Source organism: Strongylocentrotus purpuratus, unplaced genomic scaffold (genome assembly GCF_000002235.5).
Source record: "Strongylocentrotus purpuratus isolate Spur 01 unplaced genomic scaffold, Spur_5.0 spur5_contig_847, whole genome shotgun sequence".
In the NCBI taxonomy this organism is placed as follows: Eukaryota; Metazoa; Echinodermata; class Echinoidea; order Camarodonta; family Strongylocentrotidae; genus Strongylocentrotus; species Strongylocentrotus purpuratus.
In genome coordinates, this window is record NW_022145554.1 from 1313638 (window position 1) to 1337307 (window position 23670).

At 36.1% G+C, this 23670-nt stretch overlaps 1 protein-coding gene across 3 annotated transcripts in view; it reads right to left on the reverse strand.

The window, feature by feature from the left end:
- LOC100889318 (regulator of G-protein signaling 12) overlaps window positions 1-23670 on the reverse strand; it is a 58108-nt gene that overhangs the window by 29255 nt on the left and 5183 nt on the right. For 2 of the 3 annotated variants that reach the window (XM_030992768.1, XM_030992775.1), the window contains exons 2-6: window positions 17520-17639; window positions 3210-3234; window positions 2745-2911; window positions 1138-1224; window positions 556-702 (exon numbers count right to left, since the gene is read on the reverse strand). In XM_030992768.1, coding sequence (XP_030848628.1) covers window positions 556-702; window positions 1138-1224; window positions 2745-2911; window positions 3210-3234; window positions 17520-17639 — 546 coding nt within the window. Of the gene's footprint in view, window positions 1-555; window positions 703-1137; window positions 1225-2744; window positions 2912-3209; window positions 3235-5783; window positions 6429-17519; window positions 17640-23670 lie in introns of those variants that run through there. The other variant, XM_030992783.1, reaches the window with a different exon arrangement.

A 23670-nucleotide genomic window follows, 5' to 3' on the forward strand; every position in this document is an offset into this window, starting at 1 on the left:
ACTCTGTTGTTCCAAATATGGGGACACACACTGAAGTGTCGGAACAATAACAGTGCTTGCTTTTTTAAAAGCAAATTAAGGGCATTTGCATAACCTTTTTTAACTTTTACAAAGCCAGTGACGCAACGTTTGCAATGAGGCAGCAGAAACATAGACAATACATCATTTTGTATATGGTACATAGAACCTTTGGACAAAACAATACGATGCATATAGGCAAATGATAGACTGTATATTTCTGGTAACTTTCATTTGGTGACACAAAAATGTACATAATATGAAGGACATTGAATGACAAATCATATCAAATATGAAAGAAAATGGCATTCAACAAAGTGATTTCATCCATTTGAAACAGGTCGCAAGTGGGCAATTCCTCAAAAATCATAATAAGTACACGTTCACCCACATCCAATTGAAACGTGCGTTATAAAATCAACAACTTTCAAGGGGATGATGACAAAAGCGAGACTCATCACAACTTTGTGAGAAACTGCCCAGTACGACAGGTTTGACTGCATTTTCAATAACGGTGACCTTTAACCTTTGACATACCTGTAGTTGTTGCACTTTGTACATTTCTGGCGTTGGGTTCTTCATGGCCCCCTCAACCAAGGATCGTGCGCTACTGTCTAGGTTGACAGGCATAGGCGCCTTGGTCGCCAAATGTTTCGCGTAGATCTCCTCGGCTGTCCGTTGAAGCTATAGAGAAATGATGAAATTTAGTTTCTGATGAAAACACATGTAATTTCATTGAGACTCCTTCTACTTAAACAATTTTGATTGCTTTGAACTGATTAGGTTATGTGTTACTCAATAAGAATCTCATTGGAACTAACTGAAGTTTCAAATTTAGCCTTAAAATAATCGAGATTCATCTCAGTAGCATAACAAATAGCTAGAATATATCAATCAAATCAATCAGCAAAGAAAAAACACCCAGGAAAAGAACAATTAACATTTCTGATGAAAATAGTTGCCAAGGAATAAAACTTGAAGTTTAGACAAAATTACAATGGTTTATGGGTCAGTTGCATAATAAGATAGTCATGAAGTGATATGCATTTGGCAAAAAATTGATTTACTGACAACTTTTCAAGATGTTAGTCAAAAATAAATATTATCATGTTGTTTTACCTCTTTGTGGTCTTTGATTTTGCTCATCTTTTCACAAGCAATCCAAAACATGATATTCTCATCACTGAACTCCTTCTTTAAGAATTCCTAGAAAGAGAGACAAAACATAAATATAATAAAAATGCAATGTTTCACCCCAAAAATCCAAATATTTTAAACCTCCTCTTGCATATGTCATTGAAACTCCTTTGTGTCCTAAATAAAATACCTAGAGCTGTCAACTTTTATCAGAAAACTGTTGGGATACAACAGATGAAAATCAGCATTTTGTTGAGATAATCTGTCATTTCTCAAAGTAGCCACAGAAACAGGATCTTTATATTCAGTGTTTTGCATGGAACCTTCAGTGGTCTTCTCAAATTTCAGGATGACATTCTGAAAAGGGTACTACCATAGCTTTTGTGTGTAGACCTATCAAACTATTGAATAATTGCATGTCTATGACATATGAATACTTCAAAATATATACTGGTATGCATTGTAAGTTTAAAGGGCAAAATACTCAAGAATCAAAACGGTGTCACACATTGCTTCATGAATAAATGTATTGTATGTGTACACTGCAGGCTCCTAAGAAAACCATTCCTTCCGATTCAACCAAAGCCAGACATTGCACATGGTTTCATAAACTGGTCTACATATATAACATGTACCTTTCTACAATAAACTCAGACTACTGAAAAGGACATTTGCAAATAAAACCATGAACAGAGTCAATACTGAGATTGGGATCTAATTTAAAGAGAAAACATGAAACCACCATAATATAACCTATAATAACTGTATCTGACCATTTTCAAGTTGCAAGGTTCTGGTACAAGACATAATATTCCGTGTATGTTGCGCTATTCTGCTCCTGGCTAATTTTGCCAAATCTCAATCTCAGAATATCCTGTTTCTTGAACCATTCACATTAAAATAATTTCCCCCTTTTCCTTAGAGAGGCTGAGAAAAGGGGAACATAGTGTAATGAAAGAGCTGCTGCTAAAGTATTTAATTTCCTCAATATACGATGACCTCCCCGGTATTAATAAATAAAACTTTCAATTCTGGCCAGTGTATTTATTGAAAGAAATTCGTCATCACGCAGGATTACGTTATGCAAGTGCACTCTCTGAAAATTGAAAAAGGTTAGGCACCTGCAAGATACATAGCCTTGCTAACAAGAGAAGAAAATTTGTGCAAAGCTTCAATAAAATCTAATAGTCTGCAAAATAAACTGCACTCTTATCAATAAAGTATAAATATGCAAATGTTTTGTAGAGTACTAAGCTGGCTAATAAGAGCAGGAATAAATGCTGAACATTTTCTATTTAAAAAACTGTGATAATTCTACAAAATACACTGCATTTTTTCTTCTAAAAAACAGAAAGATGCTGGTATTTCGTTGAAGATACTGTTTCACTGGTAATAACTTATGGCGAGAGTGTGATATGCTATGTTTTTCTTTAATAACTTGCTGTTAAACAATCATTCATTCCAATATTTGCATACAATGTTAGCTTCTGCATGGCAATGAGTACTGAAAGAAACACAAATCAAAGTGAAAGAGAGAAAGAAAAAAAAATCTTCAAATTGAAAAGAAAAGAAAAATCTTCCAAGCTTACTGTGAAACATGCCAAGCCTAGTTCATCGGTCAGTAACCTCTCAAAGTCTACGGCCCAACTGGACACTCTCCCTATCGACGGGTCCAGCTCAGCCAGGCCGCTACCTTTGGCCGCCAGGTTGGGGTTACTTGCTGAGCTAGAGATACCTCGGCCATCGTTATTCAATTCTGTGGGACAGAGGAAGAGAGGGTATGATCAGAGAGAGACAGAGGAGTACATTTCATCTATCAAATCCATCCTTGTTTTAAATCACATTATTTTAAAACAGAAAAGCTAAATATCTGAAATTGTAAGATCTTAAAAGCTCATTCTCACGAATTGGTAGATCCTGATATCAAATGGAACAATCGTATCATCAGAATAATTAGAACCTTAGTAATACTTTTTAACACTAAAACTTTAAAAATAAATAAAAGAATGCTGCTAAACTGAAGAAGAAAACAAAAGAGGGAACAATTCTCTTACCTGTCTGCGATGCTGCCAAAGTCTGCTGCGGAAGAGAAAAAACAAACAAACAAATTAATTATTAAACATAATATATCTTACATGGAAAAGAAAGCATGTTAGACTCATGTTTCTTCCTGAAACTGAAACTGAAACAGGAAGGTACATGATATTTATTTCATACAAACAAGCACGAATTACGAGTATGAAAAAAATATGATCTATATAGTGTCGAAAGTCCACACCATTAGTTTTTGTCAATGATGAAAATTCAATTGAATAGTTTGCTCACTTTGCTGTCAAACACATGCCTAATGGTCATTATTACAAATGCATGAATATGATTGAAGGCACCCAAAGACTTCACGGCTGGACGTGTCCATTCACTCATTACATAAAATGGTCAAATTGCATACTATTGTGCATGATTTTTTTTATTTTATTGACATACTGGTACTGAAAATGAAATAACTTTCCACAACGACTATTCTCCATATTTACGTTAAAGAAACAAATGAAACATCTTTCTTTATCTAAAAAGCAATGAATAATTTGTCTGCAATAGCACAAGAAATATGAGTGGCAGGTTACTGGCTTTTCAACAGCATATGGGCAGATAGTATGCCTAAAGTTATATTCATGTCTCCATAAAATTCTTGATAACACAACAAAAATCAAAATACACATCCTTGCGTTCAATTTCTTTTCACCAATAAGCTCAGCAAAGTAAAATATACACACAAGAATATCCAATCCAGATAGAATCCAGGATAGGGAATCGGCCATCTCACATGTATTTCAAAATATTAAGTCCACAGATGTTCAGAAACCTCAAGATGAAAAATGAGAATATTACTTGTGAAGAACATGGCAGCATTTCAACTGAAGAGGAATGGCTTCACCCACCCTTTTGATAAATGGGTACCACCCTATCTACTTAGAGTATGAAGTTAACGCAAGCTACAGTTTGTCAACAAATACGGCTTTGCTTTGGTCAGTGATTTGTTTTATTAATTAGTCATCCATGTCCAACCTATTGGAGAGTATAAGGGTTCAAGTGGTCAAGTATCAATGTTGTGGCATTGGCATAGTTTGAGGATTAGAGTTCTTGATGCTAATAAATGAAAGTGGTCAGTTTAATAGTCAGTTACATAACACATTGTACAATATACATGTAGGCTTTTAAAAACAAATATTGTAATCCTCACTGGAAAGTTTCAGACAACCAGACCCCCACCCCAATAAAATCAAGAAATATTTCTCTTTAGAATTCAATATAGTACATAAAATTTAGGCAAAACATGAGTGAAAGGTATGTAGGCCCTTCATCAACAATCCTAAGTGAAAACAAGCATGATGGAACATTTAAGTATCTCATCAATGCTTGAAAACAATCCCGGATCAATAAAACGCCTCTTGCAGTATCTATAAATCCTTGACATTCAGTAGAAATCATCTGTGAAGTTGATAATTAAATTTGTATCCTGTTCAGACATAATCAATGTGAAGGGAACACCCAACTATCAAAATCAATTGTCCAACGATGGTATTATGGCATATATGTACATATTGTTAACGAGCAATAACCAGACGTTCATAAAAACCTACCGTGCACATACATTTATATGTTAGGGCGCGTTCATGCTTGATTTTGACGGCCAGAATCAGGCATCTGTTACGCGTTTAGTTAAAAACACGGTTGCGTCTTAGCTCACTTTTGTAGAATCACCGAAAAACGGCGATCATGATCGCCGATCGTAAACTCACAAAAAGATGCGTTTACAATTTGTAAACGCGTTTAAATGGGGTCAACGCACTGACCTCTAGTGGGTCTACGTAGCATGCACAGTGAAGGTTTGCGAGTCCAGCTGGAAGACCAATTAAGGCCACACACGGAGAATTGCCTGGGGAGCCAGAGAAGTAAGCATGAACACTACATCGTGGAACTGCGATCACGATGAGCGTTTACGATGAGCGTTTCAGATCGCTCATTCTGCCTTCAAAATTTAAGCATGAACGCAGCCTTAGAGTGGTACACACAGTGATAAAAATTAAAAATATTACATTGTAAAACAGAAACAAAGCTTGTTTATTCAAGTTTCTAAATTTGAATGCACGTTTTATTAATGCTTGCCATAGAATAATCACAACTTAAATATAAACATGAAACAGATCATTTACAACAAAATATATAGTTTGATATAAATGAACTAAACATCCTGCCACCTCACTGATGCACTCTACATCTACTGGTATATTAAGTAGGAGGCCTATAGTCTATTTTAAAATTAAAATCTGTGAGCAATACAAATACGCTACATTGTATTTTAGGAACCAATGGACAAACATAATATCCTTATTGATATAAAGGCAATAGGTTACGTTCATGCAACATATGTACCAGCAACTACTGTTCTTCGAACAAGTTGTTATACCAGTTGAAATCATATAACTTTTACCCTGGACTTTAGACTTTACCTACACATGTAACCCTAATGCTTTGCTAAACCTAACCTAAAATCCAAACCTAATGTTTGACAAAGTAAATCGTAGAGCAAAAGATGCTTGAGAAAATGTCAGATCAACGATGTATACCTCCTTAAACGAACTAGTCTGAGGGCTGCCTCGCCATGGAAAGAAGCACGACATCGTGTTAGAAATCCATAAGCTTCTCACTTCTCTAATTAATAAAAAGATACACCGGTATCTACATTGGCGAACACTCCCTCCGAATCGTACAACAGTACATCAATCTCTTGCAGCGAAGAAGAAATTTGGTCGATTTCTCATGAAACGTTTGTTTGATTCCTCACAAAAAAGACTCCACCTTTTCTGAGCACTGATCGTATATACCATGCATTGAACTACCGGTACAGACTTAAAATTGATTTCCATGCATGTATGTATGTGTATGATGACCGACAGGTATTGCAATATCAAACTGGAGCTTAATCCGAGAGAGGAAATGCCCGGACTACCGGTGAAATACAGTCTTGCTTGCAAAAACAATATATGTTAGTGGCAGACCAGCCAGTGAGGATGATGTGGGCTTACAGACAAACAAGGAACTCATATAGTTGATTTATATTCTAATTGAATAAAAATTACACCGAAGGCAAAACTAATCATGCAGAGAATAATTGGTGACTTTTCCCTTTTCTGATAGGCATGTTTATATTCCAAGGTTTCAATTCTCTAGGTCAACAATCAATGAGATGTAATTATTAGAATATTACATAAACAGTGGGTATCAATGGCATCTAGGAAACCGATATCCTATGCAAGGATGTTACATGAACATCATTTCTATTTTCTCATACTTTGTTCACACCACCAAACCGACTTTAGACCGACTCCAAACCGACTATTTCTGGGCCATTGACGTAATGCAATATTTTTGTTCGGTCTTGTGATGTGACTAACAGCCTTTTCACACACAGCTAAAATTCATTGTATCTAGAGATGATTAGTATAAACGTGTTTAACTCAACAGTTTTAAACATGTTTATAGAAAATTTTCCCAGTGTGAACATCGTTTATACGATGTTGGGATAGATACGAAGTCGCGATCCATACGCCCCTAAAAGCAGGCTGCAGATACGAAGTTCGTATCTAGAGAGCTTGACATTTTGTGTGTGAAAGGTTATTCGTGTTTAAACGTGTTTCAGACTTGTTTAAACTGGGTGGAGCGTGCGTTTGATTGATATGACATGACCTTCAATGCGCAATGGCACTACTGCGCATTTTACGAGCAGTAGTTAATCACGAAACGATTAACGATCGCACCAAAATTTCTGTGTGTGAATGATGTCGTATGTTCAGGTGATTAGTTTAAACACGTTTATACTAATCATGTTTATAGAATTTTAGCTGTGTGTGAAAAGGCTGCTAGATAATGGCCTGAGCCTTCTAAACCTATTTAAAACCTAACTTTGTAAATCTGGAATATGTTTAACAATTTCTAGGACCCTATAGAGAGATGGCTACTTCAAAGGTTTGACTGTATAATAATTTTAAAGGACTGGATTTACTTTTAAGAACAATGATGTATATTCTGAATACTTAGTATCCTCCAAAAAATCAACAATTTGCCAGGTCAACCAAAGAGAAAACAGATAGTAAGATGGGGTTTCATTTACTGGATAATTAAAAAGTCAAGAAAAAAAAAAAAAAAAAAGAGAATGGAAAACCAGAACTTTTTTTCCCATTTACAAATGAGATGCCTTGTTTAACAGTTTTCACATTCAGTTTATGAGGTTTTTGAGTTTTCAAGAGCTGTAACAGACATTATCAGAGCCTTTTTGTTCACTGCTCCCAAACGTAATTTGTTTGTTGTTGCTTGCTTATTGCTTTTGCTCAAAGAAACCTTTATAAGATATGGCCTTCATCATTTACTACACTGTATATCTAATTGTCATTCATTACTTAATTCAGCACTGCCATATGGTGCATGAAATTATGAAACTGATTTACATTCCATCCATCAATGTTCTGTAGAAGTGGCTCTTGTAAATGATTTGATAATGTTTCCCACCAGCATATTCTCGGTTTATAGTCGGAAGGACTTAAGTTTGTGTAAAATGATATGAGTAATAGCCTTCTGCCTCTGAACAGTTGATATCATCAAGGTGAAATGAAACAAAGTTTTATGAACCCTGATAATGGTAGAATATTGGGGATTTTTTTAGTATCGTGTTTACAGCACATCAACAGGATGTGAACTTTTGAAATAATAAAAATAATAGGCATTTCTATAGCGCCGTCTATCTAGAAATTCTATTCCGAGGCGCAATTATTATTACACCAGCTTTAGTCTAGCTGCCATTACAGCGCTCCAGCATTTCAAGGAATTAATTCCTGCCAGGTACCCATTTACATCACCTGGGTTGATAATGATAGTGTAAGGTTTAATTTTACCTATCCAAATGGTTACTCGTTTATTTTACATTTAGAATCCCACCGCTGCCACCAGTTATACAACAGTATAAAACCAAATACTGAAGTGACATAAATGCTGTAAATTGTTAATAATGGACATATTTCTGGCAAGAAACTCTGAATGCACTGAAAGTTGAAGTGGCAGGTAATTCAATCATTGTGCAAGATGAAACTATCGAGATCTGGACCATTAGTGAGATTGGTGAAAGTTGTCTGTTTTTCTTTTCCTCTTTTGTATGTATATGTGTTGCTTCTAAGTTGCCCAGAAAAAAAGAGAAGCAAGTGACAACTGCCTCCTTAATTCCTTCAAAACTTAAAGCCCATGAACAAAAGGGGCACCAAGCTAGGTTTCATAAGAAAACAGTCACTGTGCAATCAAAGTCATCTGCCATGTGCTGATTCTACTATAGGGCTGTCAAATTGAATTTCTTGAAAAATAATTGGACAAAGAAGTATGCATTAGAGTATTAGAGTTCATGACTGAGTTGCTCCTTAGATGCCAAGGTAGAACCACATTTCAAATTGATATATTTCATGGAAAAATATGGTGAAGAAAGAAAGCAGTAAGGATGGTCTAACTTAGACCCCTGTTACAGTGAGCAAAAGGCCGGGCCAGGCCGTGGCCTGGCCTAGCACTGTAAACACGCAAAAGGCCAAATGCGAGGCCAAAACTGGCCGCGCATTTGGCCCTGCTCTGGAGGTAGTCTCGGCCGCGGCCTGGCCCCGCAATTTATCACTGTAAACGCAGGCAGGGCCAGGCCGTGGCCTGGCCTAACACTGTAAACGCACAAAATTGCGGGGCCGGGCCATGCTGGTCCTGGCCCGGCCCCGCAATTTTCTCACTGTAAACGGGGTCTAAGGAGGATGCTTGAGACAACAAGAAATGGAGGGATGGAGTGTCATCATGGCACGAAAGTCAGTAACCACCCATAGGAGGGAAAATGCTGACTTTAATCAATGATGATGATGATGACGAAATTTCAAAAGAGAATTTTCAGAATTATCCAAAGCCGATGCAACAAAAAAAAAGTTACTATAAATTTCAAATGCTTCTTTCAGGCCTTGGTGCCCTCATAATTATTGACTTAATATTTATTCATTTTCTAGGAATACAGATGTTCTGCAAAGTTTGAAACTTTCAACTATACTGCCATATTTAAACAAACCAAACAACACCATCTCATTCCAATTCATGAATATAACTTGAATGGATATAACTTAAAGAGATATGCAAGAGTTTAACATTGCTAGCCCCCCCCCTAAATACAAGTAGATTACAGAGGGGAATATAATAAGAAAATGGCAAGCATTTATATGTGATGTTAATTGCAACTCGTAGGTACTTACACTGCTGGTGAAAAATCTACTATTAGGCTGCGGTCCTCGCACCCTTCCACTTCTACTCCAACCATTTACAGGCATTGTGAGGTTAGGATGTTAACTAGAAACAATGTCAGGTTAACATATGCAAAGTGCTATAGGTTGAGTTTGAAAGTACAAACTAATATCTTCCTTTCTATTCAAATGAAAATATCTTTCCAGCTTCAATTGTGTTTTCCACGAAAAAATCAAATATGTTGTCTTACTATGCAGTAAAACTGAATGAAAGTTCTATGGATGTTCAAATCCATAACATTAAACAAAAGTAAAGTGTCCAAACTTTATCAACACTCCATGAATATATCCAAAAGAATAAAATTCTTGTACAATGACATCACAGAAATCAGGTCCAAATTCCGAGCAAATCCAATTCAGCACGATTTCAATCCATATATTCCACGACTCCACGTGATAGCAAAATGTTTATGATGATAATTTCCTCATGTGCAGTTGATTGTGTTAAGATCAGCAATGATAACCAATAAATCCTTATGAAACTATGTGGTAAGTTGAGCATTCATCATATGGACATGACGCTATCTATCCACTCAACGGACGACGACTGTTTCCTCTTCCAGAGCTCCGCTTTACAAATCTTATCCCAATCAACAAAGCTGCTACTATTTAATCATCGCTGGCTGTGACAAGAGTTTGGACAGTGTATGCCACGACTGATTATATTACAGATTTCCTCTCTGAGAGTAGAACAGCTTGAAACCTATGGGACAGGTTCTATTCTTAGTACTCCAGAAGTTGTTCAAAATGTATACCTGACTAGGTTTCTAAACAGATCAAACTATCAAGAGAGATCAAAGGGAGCTCTGGTAATATGTAGCACCTGACAAAGAAACCATAACTACAAATTGTATCGCTCCATGGATTTTGTAAAGTGATTCAACAGTTGATACTACACGCGATTCCTGAACTCTTATGACTAGATGCCATTAGATCACGCAGAAGTGGTGAATTTTAATGGCTGTAGCAGCCGGCAACAATTTTAATCCTACCCTTTCACTGGTTTTAAGTTACAATGATAAAACATACCTGACCTTGACAGAGAGACAGTATTCTATGAAAGGCGTTAAATGCATCATTTTTTTCGAAGAAAATTGATGATGTGACATAGTTTCCAGTGAATACGAAATATTAGCTTAAGAACCGAACTGCAGATGATTTATTAGTATACTAATTACTAATGCATATTTATGCCTTATTTAGTATGTATTCATGATATCTTACTTTCTGCAAATGATAAGAAATTAACTTTGAAATCATTTACAGCTGGATTGCCACTACCTTCTCAAACTTTCATCCGTTTTATACAACATGAAAATAAATATTATTCAGGCTATCTTACTTAAGTCTATAAAGCAATTGTGGAATTCATAATTGAATTAAATCAACAAGTATTGAGAACTTTGCAATTTCTTTCTTTAGTCTAGAACATAAAATTCTTATGCTCAGTTTTCAGCAAATTAAGTGAACTTAAATATATCGTCTTTTTGTATCATAATGATAAAACTAATAAAGTTGTGGAAGAGAAATAACTAGAAATATCTAGCATCCCCAATTAGTTTTCAGTATTCCACCTAATTTCAAGTGATATAACAGAGAGAGAGAGAGAGAGAGAGACATTGGGAAAGAGAATAACTATACAATGCATGCTGTATGACAATAGAGGACTAAAAACTTTACTTATCTGAGGAAGCGTTGGGCTATATTGTACTTTGGACTTAAGAGGGCAGTATGTCAGTTTTATTGGTGGGCAAAGTGCAATGCTTTCAGATGAAAATAATGTTTTGTTATGCCTAACAATGGAATAATGCAAGGGAAAAAAAAGAAGGAATATAATCACATAAAGACAAGGTGACAAAATTATGGGATGGATGTAAACATTAATGGGGTTTTGGGAGAGGAAGTAGTGAAGAGAAAAAAAATCATGTCACTCTAACAAAGTCTTTCAAAATTAATGTGGAGTCCATCAGATAAGGGAATAATTATCCAAATGGACGATTATTCACTTATATGTAATTTATGGGTATCAAAGTGCGAAGCTTTTATTATGCCAGCATATGTTAGGTTGAGGTAATGCTCTACCCATTACAGATCAATACAAATAATGCCAATGAAATGTTCACACTTTTATGACAGACAGAGAAAAAGCCAAGCATCTAATATCATTTATCTTAATTGTTTACTTACAATAAAATAAAGGATCTACCAAGTACCAACCATTTTCATTTTTAGTTGTTGAAAATATATTACAAACATATAATATAGAAGGCAAGCTCCATCTGAAACACTATTTATCCAAAGCAGTTGTAAATTGTCAACAAAATATATACTACTGACACCACCCTTTCTACAGCTGTAAATGTCATTCCATATATTTTCACAGCTTTGTCTCTCGAGAGGGTTTTTCTCCCAGATCTTTCCAAAAGGGCAAAATCATCAACTGCATATATTGCTGTTTAGGATATTATAGATGTAATGTGTTATTACCCCCCCTCCCTGACCTCCATTAAATTTTTTTAAAAAATCATAAAATACATGGTGAATGCTTCTGGTTCTAGATCACAATTTTTAATTTTGTAAAAACAATTTGCCTCTGAAATTCTGAAGTATGTTTCATAAGCTTTTACAAGCTAAAAAAAAAACTTAAATGATGCTCAGGTGCAAGAAATTGACAAACAAAAATACTATGTTATTTTCTCTATTATGTTTCAATCTCATCCATATAATTGGTACCGGTAAACCATGTATTTTCCAACTAAAAAGTGCTCCATCCTTTCTCTCAGTTATAATTCTCTGTCTTTTCATTTATTTCAATCATTCTTTTGAAAAGATAACAATATTCACAACACACGTTAGACAAAAAGGAAACATAAGATTACAAGTTTGAAAGACACAAAAGTCTGAGTTCTGTTTTAATCTATTTCCCTGTCAACATGCACGTGTTTACATTCAAATTGTTCCTTTTAGCTTCTAGTCTTGTTACATCTTAAATAAAAACAAGTCAAAATATTGATAGACACTGTCAAATCCTTTACTGACTAAAGATTGTCTGACTTCATAAACTTCATAAACACCAGTCATTCAAATTCTTTTCAATTCAATTGATATCTACATAGCAGAGAGGAAGTGGATTTCCCAAGAGACATATTTTTTGGGGGTAAATCTTCCCCTGGCTCCATCTCGGGGACTTGCACCTGGCCCGGCCGAGATGTACGGTTGCTTTCATTCGGGCAACGCTTCGAGAGCGTACAGTCTCTCTGGAGGCTGGTGTCAACTGCCAGGACCACGCCACGCGGATCGTATTCAACCAGAATCAAATCCCGGTTTACAATCCATATTGATTTTTTGTGTAACTCCTTCTAACTGGGAGGCGTACAATTGCCCCCATAGTATATACCCTTGGTGGTTATAGGCTATGCGTGAAGAATTTTGATTGAAAGCTAAATATTTTCATCTTTTAGATTACATCAAACTGTCACTCACATTGTGTACCTTTGTTCTTATACTTAGAAATGGCTAAAAAAATAAGCATTTCTTCGTCCTGTGTGCATCACTGTCAAGCAAGTTTCCATTAAAAAAAATCAAACATTTTAATACAAAAAAAATGAATTGCTGAAGTCCAGCTTCAAGATTCTTTGTGGAAACTAATATAGAGATTAGAGAATAGGAGAAATTAATAAATAAACAAATCCTAATTGAGACATTTCTGTTGGAAATTTGTCTTCTTCTTCATATCCTAAAGCTTCAAAATATCATTCACAGCTTCACAGATATCAGAAGCACAATGACAAATTTGGTGACTGAGTAAAAGTTATTGAAATCAGCTACCCACAAACTGATACCCTCAACACTGAAAGTTCAAGATTAAATGTCATGATTTCTTTCTCATAACAACATTTTTTTGGATCCTAAAGCTTTGAAAACAAGGATATATTCAATGAACAAGTTAAGATTGGGACATAAAATTTGTTCTGTTAATGCTTATACCTAAAGGTTGCAGAAAAATGTGATATTGAACAAGTGTATATTTTATTGATAGGTGAAGGTACATAAACTAGGACCTTCAGCAAGTGAGCTACTTTCTATAAAAATGGATATTATATGGATAATATACATGCATGTATTGTGAATCGTGTGAATTAGTGAATCTAACTATGCACCTCACATTTTAAATACTTTATACACCAGAAACATGAGGATACAATTAATGAATGCTAGAGGGTTTATACATGAACAATCAGTGAGTTATAATCTCCATAACAATGGTGGTCCCACAATATTGTGATCACCACCCTATGAAAACTTTGACCAATCATCCCGCATCAGTTGTAGCCTGTGCTATTTTAGCCCATTGTGAAGTGAACAAAGGTTGTTTAGTGAATACCCCCCCACTTGAGATCAATACACACGCTTGAAAGTTTTTGCTGTGGGAGGGAGCGTTCCCAAGGCGTTGCACGGACGTAGCCCCCCTTGCAGGCAGGGCCAGGACATGCATGGTGGATGGCTAGCTATGCATGGCGGGTCCCTCTGGATGATCTGGTGCAGGCAATGGGCGCTACTGATGGCCCCCTTGATGGGCTATTGTCCCATACTCTCTGCTCAAAAGGGGACATATTGATCGGAGTGGTTTTCAAGAATAAAGGGTTATTTCTCCTTTAATCTGACAAGGAATTTGAATTGGTTCTGGCCCGCACAAAAGAGAGCACCCCCAACATTGTGGTCACTGTAAATTGTCTTGTGGTGATGATCTGATGACATAAATTGTCTTTGGATGACGTTCTGATGAAGTGGCTATTGCCACAGCGAACAATGTATTATGCTTAGACTTGAAAACAAGCCTACAAAGTTCACATCCCCTTTTCAACACTATAACAAAACATTGGTGAATTCCTCAACAAAAACAACCCTCAATGCTGTTAATATCGCCATACAAATTTGCTGTGAAAACAGGCCAGTTGTTGACGATAACTATTCTAATCTCTTAAACCGTGCAATTAATTTTATTTCACTGATGGCTAAGCTTGTACTAAACATCCCAGTATGGTGCACAGAACCTCTCCTGGGCTCCAAATTCCATCCCAGCATGCTGCGCTCAGCTGGAAGGCTAATAATGACCTTTCTTACACCAATCAGGCAATGACGATGTGAAGAGACACAGTTCGTATAGATTCAGCTTGCAAGCTTGAACTGGTTTTGGATTTCTACAAGTGCATGAGAAAATTACTTTCAAAAGTTTTTTCTTTCTTTTTTTCTAGATAGATGATATACGTGTGAACTATCAAAGATTACTGGCGAGACACTACTATTCTGTTTTCTGAGGAATGATTAGAGGTGTAATGTAGAATTTCTAAAAGATTGAAATGAAAGTGGATATTATTTACATATTTGGCTATAAATGGCTGTTGTCAGTTGTGTATTTTCATTTGAATCTCGGACTCTCATACAATCTACAGATTTAAGTCAACCATCATGTGAGCAAAATTGAAAATAAAATTATGTTTCAAACTCCAATCTATTTTTCCCTTTTCACATACCCACCTGGGTTCATTTACCTTTGTACACTGTTGGCCTCTATGATCAATAAAACTATGGTTACAAATCATATCATTATAAATATCAAAGTAAACATTCCATGAAAAATGTTTGATCAACAAACATTTTGAGACGACAAGTACAAGTATGTGTACAGTACACATTCCTCTGTATCTATCTTACAGCACTTAGTGTGTGTAACAGGGGGGGGGGGAATTCTATAGTGATTTTCGGCAGGATAAAAATTTAGTCAGCGGTGCGTAACATTCACAATAGAAATAGTGAATCGCATTAGCATCGAGCCTACCTTGTATGGAAACGATATCATTTCCATCATATATGTGTAGTGTAGCAGCTAGTAGCAGCCTACAATAGTATTTGGGTGACATGGCATAGTGGCGCTAAAAGCCATTAAGAATTGTCACTGTGATGTATGTGTATAAAACTGTGACCACTTTTTGAATGAATGAAGTGGAGTGGACAAATCGTCTGTCATGTATACATGGAAACTGTGGCCCCTGCATGAATGCCTTAAGTTGAGATTCATTGTATAATCAGAAAGAACCGTTGTGCAACAGATAAGCACAAGTTATTCAAAACTAAACAGTACTTTTTCAGTAATGTATTCAGCCTAAAAATGATTATAAGGGATGCAAATGAAATGAAATAACTTAGCTTGAAAACACAGAGAAAACAAGAAAAGCTATTACAAGATGCTGACATTTAATTTATATCTTGAGATTTTCCCTTCAGATTGCAATGCAATATGAAAATGATGACTATACCAGTAATCAGATATTCTATAAATATGCAGTCTTGTGAGAATAGGATACCACCATCTAAATTATCAAGGTTATATATGAAAAGTAAAGCTAACTTCTCTTTGCTTAAAGGTATAAAGAACAAGTCAGTAAGTCACATTACATTATTTAAAGGATCCAATCACTTAGGAAGATATTTTGTGTACAGCTGGTATAAAATCAACTCCAAAAACAATATCAGGCATCCTGTATGTTAACAATTAACGAAAGAACAAAAAGAATTAAAAATCAGTACAATCCTGTCAGATTATTGCTCCATGCATGCTCTTTTCTAAAGACACTCGCAGAAAATGTATTGTTTCATACACTTACAGTACATGTACAGAACATGATGGTTTTATCCACAGCTCAGCACCTACAATGTACATGTAAGTTTCTCCTTTCACTTTTTTCAGAGTGCTTGTTTAATCCTGCCTGGTTTTCTCATCAGAAGCCAATTGACTTGAAGACGAGGGGTGAAGTTGAAGGCTCAATAGAGCCTAAGATTATGCTGTCTGCATAATATATGCCAACATCTTTCCTATCGATTACTGCTTTAACATCTCCAGATATTCTTGGAAACCAGGAAAATATCAAATTTCTAGTCTTTGGTTGGAATCAATAATGCTTCATCACAAGAAGAAATAATTTCCCTTGTTTTTGCCTAAAAGCACTAAGAAGAGACTTTAAATTTATTTTTGTTGAAACTTGTTTATCATTTTTCTTGTTAACATAATTATCCACTAACAATACGAGAAACCATGCACCTGCGTGCATGCATCAAGAAACTCATACTCGCGGGGACGGTTAGCATTTTGCCATGTTTTAGCTGTCATTGCAAGACCCCCAATAGACCCACCTTTCAATTCACACCACAGATCATTCAATCAACATCACCTTCAAGCATCCTCCAATCTAGACCAAGGTATCAACCAGAGGGGATCACTTAGCCCCGCCCCCTACAACAATCATTCCCAAGGCAACAGCCATTCCCCATGTCAGGCAGACTCACAGTGGCAAGGGGTCGACCCAGTTCAAGGGGTTAGCCATTCTGTTGGACAAATTTCTTCCGTGGAAATCCTCGGTTGGGGAATGACGCCAGGAGCATAAAAACATACCGTTTGGGTTCCGTGACGGGGGATGGAATTTGGGGTACGGTGTCAAGAGGGGTACCAGACACGTACGCCTTGTACCCATTCTCAAAAGGTGATGAACGCCGTGCATTGTATTCAGACACCGCGATGCACATGAAGCTCATAATATATATGAAGCCAGAGCAAGACTCCCAGCTTCATGGAAAATGTTGTTGGGGACAATTTGATCTTACATCGTGGCGTATTATTTGATGGGACCAGCTTACTAACATAATCAAACTATGCATTCTGAAATAACAATGACCCACATTTCGTTTGAGGCTTGCCTGACATGGCAACAACTAATGGATACAAGGAGGATTATATCCATAGAGAGCTATCTTTACAGATAGTTCTCTATCTACACAGTGCAACAAACTTTCTTCGCCTATCAATGATGGGCGAACCATCTTTCATCACATGATTTACTTTTGACCAATCGTAGTGCAAGATTCTTTGTATGTGGAATATAATTTCTATTATCTTAAACCTTATTATCATCTTCTAATTAATGAAATAAGACAGTTCTGTACCTGATTTGAAGGCGTAAGATGACGAGGATCATGACGAACCTTCTGAAGTCTCTCTATAGCCTGCTTGGACAACCGTGTAGAGCTGCTGTACTCAGAACAGTCACTGTTGTGACGTAATAGCTGCAAGAAGAAAAAAAGATTACATTACATTACAAGAAAAAAACTTAGATTTTATAGCATTACATAAGTGTCCAAATCATTACAGACCTACTGAACACAAATTAATACAATGAAACATGAAACCCATTCCAAGGTTTAACACATACAGGAGGGTGGGACACATTGGTCCCTAAATTTTGTCTCTGGGACCACAAATTTCATCATTTCAGCAGGTGGCCCATACATTCGGACCCTACAAATTCCAATCCGAACCCCCATGCCTGCAGTCTGAACTTCTTATTGCCATAGAAACTTAGGAAGTACAAACCAAATGTTAAACTTAAAAAAAATACTATTCATTTATGTGTTCTGCTTGTAATGTACAGGTGTACATATATACATAAATAAGAGCTAACCATCATCATGTACTGTACATGTACAGTATGAGCAATTTAATGTATTAATTTGTATGTACAGCTTTACAATACTGTGGATAATAACTGAATTAACAATTTGAGAAAAGGATGATTTTCAGTTATTTTGCTATTGAAGAAACAAGCCCATGAAGTACAGGTACAGGTACATGTACATGTACTTGTATAGACTACAATTGCAATAATTTTAAAAGATTAAATTTGTATCATCCTCCTAAAAAATTACATTTAGGAAATGAAATATCTGTATTCTTACATGTACATGTACACTGTACATGTATCTCGTATTGATTACTCAAAAAATGAGCAACAAATGACAATGCAATTATAGAAAAAGAAAAGAATTTAACCTGGCGCCATTTGAACCCACCTACAGATTGAGAAGAATAAAATCCACATTACTAACAAATGTCATTTATAACAATCCCCCCCCCCCCCCTCCAACAAATTTGAAAGCCATCTTTGTAGCAATGCATGTAAACTATGCAGAACAAACTTCCTATGGGGTAAGAGTATTATGCGTGAGGTGTGTACTTCAAAGAAGCCTCTATAAATGAAAGCATTGTATGGGTTTTACAATCAAATTTACACCACTCGGCAGAGTGCACCATTCATGGGCCGACAGAAAAGGGAACAATATGTCAGAGCATGGTATAATACACAACGCCGGGTATCAGCCGTTGACGATGGGTAGAGGGTGTATGATAGGGCGGTTTGATAGTTCGTTCATAATGAACAATCAATGCTTTATGGCATCCGCACACTATTTAGAGTGTGATTTACATGATAAAATTATGGAGGCAGGCACATACAGGTACATGAAGGCCTTATACTTTGTAGTTTGTACATGCAGGTCTACATTCAATGTCCACAGAGTGTACTGGTACTCAAGATAATTGAAGTACTGTCTATTGTTCATTTCGACACATCGTACAAAGGCTCAACTACAGTACAGGTGTCTGAATTAGAGTATGATGTGAGGTAAAAATTAAACATTACTACAATACATGTTTGTACATGAACCTCAATGGTAATATTTACTCAAGTTTGATGAGGGCCATACAAGCTAGAAATATAGTACGGTATGTTAAACTTTGTAGGAACACTACATGTACGACGTCATGTCATGGAAAATGGAGGCTGTATTCTACTTGTACATGTTTATATATTGAGTAAGAATCTATAACCATTATAAACTTTAGGTTGATTAATAAATTAAGGGTGTTTGATATATGATATATAAAATTGGGATAAAACTGGAAAAACAAAATAAGACATGATCTCTATTAGTACCATACTCCATATTTAAAGGCTATGTTGCTCTACCCTTGCCCCCCCCCCCCCCTCCCCTAAAGAAAAATCCTTTCCATCAAATCAAAACAAGGTAATGGTGCACATAAATTATCAAGGATTTTGCATCATTCAAAATGTCAGATTGTCCTTTGAGAGCATGAAGGACATGAGCTCTGTTGTAAAATATAATGCCCTTCTGGCTCTTAGGAGAAAAAAATGTCTGTGATCGAAGACTACCAAAACTTTACCCAAGTGGGGAAAGGGGGGGGGGGGGGGGGGGGGAGTAATCGCATTGCATTATATTACAAGAAGCAGTTCAGGTGAGAGGAAAGCCTGAGCCTCCTTTGAATTTATTCATTTTCTAGTCTATATAATCTAAAACAGATGAATCCATTAAAAAAATCAACAAAGTTCGCATCTTTCGCAAACTTCATTACTGTAGCCTGTCTGTGGTTGAAGACTACTGATATTTTACCAAAGTGGGGGAGGGTTTCAGGAAAGCAATCCCATTGCATTACAATACAAGAAGCAGTACAGGTGAGAGGAAAGATCCCATTCATGCTTATTGTCAATAAGTAAACACTTCATTTTCTGTGGGTTCTGAAAACTATTTGCCTATGGGTCAATGACAATTGAAGAGGCCTACAGTACCTGACCATACAGGTATGCCTACTGATGTAAAAGGGGATTGAATTAAGGGTGTGTCTTCCAAAACTGACTTTGGGGTACGAGTGCTCCTTGGAGAGCCCTCTTAATATTTGAACATACTTTATTTTGGACAAATTTACATTCCATTCATAATATGATTTGGTCAAGACCCCTTCTGTTGCATTATTGGCCTTGCTTCAACTTATTAAGAAGATAAGAAAGTTAAAAAGAAATTGGACAGGCCTTGAAATAAAATGAACAGAAAAAAAAACTAATTGAATTTCAACTATTTATCTAGATATTACATTTTTCTTTAAAATGTGGACTGTGGAGTATCACAGGTAATCAAGAGGAATTTCTTGCAAATTGTTTGTTAAACCAGGAGAGCATGCATGAATGACTGTACATCTCATATACATGTAGGTTAAAACCATGAATTACATGTACTTTCTATCTTCATATTGCTTTTTTTTTTTTAACCTCAAAACCTAGAAATATGGCATAATTTCAAATTGCAATACAAAATCTGAAATTAAGAGGTTCTTACATGTACAAATAGTTTTCTTGCTACTTTCTACAGAACTACAAGTACATGTATACAAATGGACAGCATATATTTGGGCACATGAACAGAACAATATAAAATGGATGGATTTGTAAGTTCAGATTCATGCAGGTCACACACAAATAAGAACTAAAACAGGTGTGCCGCCATTGTACACAGTCTATAGAACGGAATGAGCAGTGATTTACAAAAACCTCACATTTCATTTCCAGCCTAATTGGGCTTGTCTTATGAACACTCTGGCAGTCATGCATCCCATCGGTAGGTGAGCGGGAACTGAAAACAATCATCGGGAGTCTGTGATATCAACTTGGACCAGTCATTTAGTTTTGATTACTGGTGTGACGATGAAGATGATGTTCGTACTGATGTTACTGAAGATGTTGATAATGATACTGATGATAATATACATGTAGATGATGATGTAGAATTGGGGATTATCATTTTCTCTCTCTTTCAGGAACATTCCTCACACGCATTTGCTTTTCTTTTGGTCCTTTCTGTATTTCATACTGTATTTATTATATCAGTCCAGGGCTAAGGATAGTACAGGGAGTACAGGACTAATCAAAACAAGTGTGAAAAGAGTAATACAGTAGAATTGGAAGGCTTCACAAAAGCAAACAATGAATTTATATTCAAATGCCACAACTTGTTGAAGCACTTTGTGAAGGGGCTGAGTGTTTGCTTAGGGGAACCTGTGTTTTTACTTATTACACACATTTTCGGAAAAGGCCCTTTCTCTCGGGAAGTTTTTCTCTGAGGTATAATTAGATGTACATCTAAAGAAGTAGGGTAAATATACAATTTTCTGGTTAAATAAGTGGCATCCTGGTATTTTCCACAAGGATTAGATAAATTAAAGGAGGATTGCTTTAAGGATAAAGTTGAGTTCTGGTCAAACGATTGCAAAGCAAGAAAAAAATGAAAGTGATCAAAGTCGATCTTTAAATGGAGAGAGAGAGAGTGCGCGGGAGTTGTTTGTAAGATGACTCAGATCGGACAAACATCTTGTATTCTTGTTGTTAATGACAAGTGCAAATTTTGAGCACCTTACAGGTGATTCTTTGACTAGAGGCATGCAGTTTTCAATCTTTCAGAGATTTTGGAAACATCTTTCATGTACATCAGCGATGTATGTACGGTATGCAGTGCACTACTGTACGAAAGTGCACAAGTACTCCGAGTCCTAGGAAAGGGCACTAATGCCCTTTAACAGGGTTTGTACCTGTATCTTCATTTGCCACACTCAACCCAGGTGAAGTGGATAACCTGGTAGGATTCATTCATTGAATGAATTCAGCTCTACGGCTGGCCGAGATGAGATAAACCCGGTGTAATCAGGGAAAAAATTTAGCTCAGGGCTACTTAGCACCCCCCCCCCCCCCCCACCGAAATGCCAAAAAGAGCCCCGAAGGTCATAAAAGAGCAAACAAAAATTTGCATAGAGTTCAATGCAAAACAAATTAAAGAGTGTTATTTTCATGCAAATAAGCTTGAAAAGTAGCCCCGATATTTTAAAAATATTTCTTTTCCTGGGTGTAAAGCTATCCACCAAAGTCCTTTTAAAGTGAATAGATATATCACATGTACCCCTATATGTCATTTTTTGATAAGCATGCACTGTACTAAGAACGGATTATTATTATCATCTTACTGGCAGTAGCCCATTGATAGGAGTTAATGCCCATATGGCCGTAGCTCGGCATACATGTAGGACCCCTGACCCTTCAATATCAAAATCATGCTTCTTCTTTTTGTTCTTGGATGAATTACAAGCAATCAACGACACACTGTTGAGCCACAGTGTCAATCAAACATCTTTTACAAGTCCATAAAACATATTGGTCCGCACAAGGTTTTCCAAGTACAGCCTTTACAAGTGTTTGTTTACCTCCACGCATGGATGCACAAAAAGTATGGTGCCTTCATTAATAATGGATTAATGAGGGAACGCATGAATACTTGCTTTATCTTTTATTGACATTCAACGGACAAGCATTTAAATGTGCCCTTCAAGGGATATTCATTTACAAAGGATGATCGATAAACCTTGCTTTCTACTCTCAGGAACAAGAATGTGGTTTTCTTTGTGTAATTGAATTTAAAAAACAAAGGGATGGATGTTTTTTTTCAAAAGACTGTTTTTATTTTGCATGGCTGAATGAGGTGCATGAGATCTACAGCATGCACATGTATCATCCAACACTATGCTCCCAAAGTGTTAATCATTTACAAATAAAGAGGCTACATATACATGTATTTGGCAAATGGACCCTTTTGACAAATAATTTCATTATCATTGTAGCACCTCACGAAGGCACTCTTCTTTTTGCTTCATAAGTAGATCTTTTGAATGATTTGAAAAGTATGATTTGTACTTTAATATTGCCAGGTACATGTATCATAAAAAGTAATATAGTATTCGTATAGTAACATTAAACAAACACAAAATCAAATATAGATATTTATACAGTACAGTTGGACAAGCACAAAGGAAACATTAATTTGCATTCAAAATATCACACACCAGATGTACATGTACATGTACAAATGTAATGTACTGATGTAATGTAATTTTGGTGCCCTCGATAAATCACAGGTGATTAAAATATAATTAAGAATCTTAATTGACCAAGTGATCTTCCATCTGACTATATTTGTAGATTGAGCAAATTTAAAAGGACTTTAAGTGACAATTAAGTCCATCTAGACTGCCTGAAAGGAATGCACTTTAGGGTCATTAACAGTGTCTTTTTAAAGAGTCAATGTAAACATCACATGTACATACTAAGTACAATAGTACGTGTTAATTTAAAAGAGAATTTAATTAGTATTTCACTGCAAATCAAACCAAACCTAGACTAAATAAAGCTAAAGGCATTACCCAGAGAAAAATACAATTCCATTTCTATATGGTAGTATTATATTTTGTGATTTAACATGTACACATGTAGCCCTACATGTACATACAATGAACATGAATATGTACTTGAAACCATGCATGGTAAAAAAAAAGTTCTCTCAACCATTTTTGTATTGACTGAGGCTTTTTGACTTGACAGACATTCTTTTACAGAGTGAGAGAATTGACGTAGTAAAATGTCAAATT